General features: G+C 34.1%; 1 protein-coding gene across 1 annotated transcript in view; it reads left to right on the forward strand.

Moving 5' to 3' along the window:
• Window positions 1–3,184: 3,184 nt before the first annotated feature.
• Window positions 3,185–3,611, forward strand: part of ATP11C (ATPase, class VI, type 11C) — a gene marked incomplete at its 5' end in the record, with an annotated part of 60,734 nt that continues 60,307 nt past the window's right edge. Inside the window, one exon of the mRNA XM_015566558.1 lies at window positions 3,185–3,346. Coding sequence (XP_015422044.1) covers window positions 3,185–3,346 — 162 coding nt within the window. The remainder of the gene's footprint in view (window positions 3,347–3,611) is intronic.

Consider the following 3,611-nt stretch of genomic DNA (forward strand, 5'->3'; position numbering starts at 1 on the left):
CAGTGTAAAGAAACTACGGTCTTCATTTCATCCACTACTTCTTTATCCAACCAAAGCCTGCTTTTTTGGGTGTGATTTTCATATAGTTAATATAGCCAGACCACTACCTCAATTTATACAGAGAACAACAAACTTGCCATCATTGTCAGGTTATATATGTAGAAACTACCCGAATGAAAATGCAAATAAGTCTTGAAATAGTTTCTTACGTCATTTAGCTTTCAATGGAATGGTATACACAAAATGAAATATAACCAGTTTCCTCTTTGATGAGTCATAATTTAAGATATATAGGGCTTTTGTGTTGCTAAAAGTAGTGTCATTTAGCCCTCTCTCTCTCCCTTAAATATCAATGTCATTGCAAACACTTGCTTACACTCTTTTGAAATGACCTACATGGTATTTTTTAAAATGGGAAGATTTAAAAAAAATAAAATGGGAAGATATGTTTAGGACAGTGTTTGACTTGAGAAACAAAGAAAAGTAGACTGCTCACTCAGTTCAGTTGGAAATGGATGGGGTCTTTTGATAAGACATCAGTCTTCTAGACAACCAAATGGTTTCTACCTTTCTTAAAGAAACAAAACAAAACCGTGGGGATAGCCTCCTTCTTTATATCCCCTCCCAGTCTTGTAGCTAAGCTTAATATTGTGTCTGAGTATATTCTGACTCCAACAGGTTAGTCCAGTGGTATGTATTGAACTTCCTTGTATGTAGGATATATTCTTGCTACTGAGGTTACTATTATAAAGTAAACAAGAAACCCTCAAGTTTTTCACCATTTAGTTGGGGAAATACACATATCACTGTGATCATGGTAATTCAGAAATATTAGGGAATGTGGGATGATGGAAAAAGTCAGGTACTGTGTAATTATGCTCAAGTCAACAGCAATGGCAATCTACATCTATATAGCACATCATAGTTTACAAACATACTTATTGCTGAACTTTATGTTGAAATTTTTACAGCCTTGTGCAGCAAATTTAGTTATTTAAGGTTCACATATAAAGTTCAGAGAGATTAAGAGATTTTCCCCAAGGTCACAAAGTTAGTAGGTGCTGGAGCCAAGACTCCATTCCAAGTGTTCCATTACATTGATTGATAAGAACATTGTTGACCAATTTTGAACTATGAAATAGGCAATTTTGTGTGTTCAACCTTAAGTTCAGGGTTCTTTCTACCTTAGAACACCTATCTCACTTTAGGTCTTCTATCCATAATGAGATCGGTTTGAACTTACTGATAGAGAGGGGCCTTTTTTATCTGTTTTAAACCCACCATTAAAGAGGAAGAGGCTGTTGAGAGTTAGGCAAACAGCAGGCTCTTACTCTTTAGCCTTCTCTCCCTTAAATATGAGAATACATACTTTTTAATAACAGCCAATCCTCTCCTCCCCCTTTCCTGAGTATAGGGCATATATTAGATCAGTGATTCTCAAAGTAGGATCCAGGAACCAGCAGCATTAACATCACTTGATAAATTACTATAAATTCACATTAATTGACCCTGCCCCAGAGCTACTGAATTAGAAACTTTGGGGATAGAGCCCACGATCTGAGTTTCAATGAGCCCTATAAGTAAGTGTGATGCATACTACAGTTTGATAATTACTATATTAGGGTATAGTTTGTTTGTCTATACCTGTGAGAATAATTGTATGCAGAGCCATACTATACAACCTATTAGTATATCGGCAAACAATTGTATTTTATATTTTTAATACTACCACCTTTGACACTCATAAAAGATTTCTTAATGGATTAATTCTCACCCTAGTCCAGGAGATGCTACAACAAAGGACAACCTTTAGGGGAAATGAAGGTTAATAATTTTGACCAGAAAATAAAGCCCCATAGATTTTCATTTAACTAGAAAAACTCTAACAACACAGGAATAATACCACTTGGTTAAATTTAAAGAGAGAATTCAAACTTGGCCAGCTAAGAGGACAAAAAGGAAAATTAGAAGGACATATTTGTACCATGCTGCTACTGTGAAAAGCTTTGAAAAATAATTAGAGAGCAACTGTTGTTGGAGTTCATCTCTTTCTGCCTTACATAATAGAAACCTTAATCTTGTGCTTATTGCTTGTTCCTGTCAGCCCCTAATTTTAACTATTTAAGCATAAATTGCCAAAAGGAGATAAAATTGTGGGTTTCCAAAAGCCAGATGTTATAAATAGAAGATAAAAACTGAGATAAAATGGAAATGCTCAAAATGGCTTATTTTACATGGAAAATTTACTTCATAAATTATTTTTCCATTATTTATGAAAGTATGCTTATACTTTAGCCTATCATAAAACTGCTTTTTTAAGTTTGGAACCTTTTTTGAGACATATCTGAAAATATTTAAAATTGGTTTTGATCATTATTGACTTACTGTGTACCATCTATATTCTGTAATTCTTATGTGCATTATATGAAACAATGCATTTCACCTCAATCCAATATATTTATAGAATATTTTATTTTTTAAGGAAAGATTTTATTATATCCCAGTTAGTTTAGGTTCCTATCATATATATATATTTGTATGTGTTTGCACCTGTATGCACATAAAATAAGTGGTCAGTATATTCTTGTTTCCCACTTGGAAAATTGATCTTCTTACGTAATTTCTTTCTTTTTAATCCTCACTGGATAATATTTTTTCCATTGCTTTTTAGAGAGAATGGAAGGGAGGGATAAAGGGGGAAGGAGAGAGAGAAACATCGATGTGAGAGACACATTGATTGGGACCCGGGATCAAACCTGCAACTGAGGTACTTGCCCTTGACCAGGAATTTAACCCGCAGCCCTTGACAGGTGCACGGGTCAATGCTCTAACTACTGAGCACATCAGCCAGGGCTCTTATGTACTAGTAAATTCTTTACATAAAAAAGGCTAGGTGTTAAATTGAAGGGTCCTTGCTTTGATAAAATAGCCACATTCTTCCTTCCTATTAATCTTCTATATTATAATAGGTCTACTTTAGAAATGTGATACTGTTTCAGTGTCTTGAAAATACTCTTGTTTCTCATTCATTTGATAATATTGCTTCTGTAATTACCTTATATTTGACAAGAAGTCTTAGAAAAGATACTTTCTATGGGTGAGAAAATTGCTCTGCCTTACACCCAACTAAACATTAATCACACTGAACAAAGTTAAAATGTATGTTTATGTCCTTGTTTTTTAGGTGGACTATGTATTTACAGATAAAACTGGAACACTCACTGAAAACAGCATGGAATTCATTGAATGCTGCATAGATGGGCACAAGTATAAAGGTGTAACTCAGGAAACTGATGGACTCTCTCAAACTGATGGACCTTTAACATATATTGATAAAGCAGATAAGGTGGCATTTTCTACATTGCCATTTTACTTTGAGAAATCAACCTATGTATCCATGTGTTAACCCTGCATAGTAGAAATGAATTTTAGCTTATGACAGACTTTTGAATAACCATTTGTTTCTTCTCTCATTTCACCTTTCTTGTTTTACTAACACCTCTGGAATTTGTAAACAAGTAGAGGAAATTATGGGAAATTACATTGGGTAAAATTTCACCTCCCTGTCTGTGTGATCATAAATTTTTTTGTGCTTTGTCTTTAAGATATGA

This window comes from Myotis davidii, unplaced genomic scaffold, assembly GCF_000327345.1.
Source record: "Myotis davidii unplaced genomic scaffold, ASM32734v1 scaffold983, whole genome shotgun sequence".
NCBI classification, from domain to species: Eukaryota; Metazoa; Chordata; class Mammalia; order Chiroptera; family Vespertilionidae; genus Myotis; species Myotis davidii.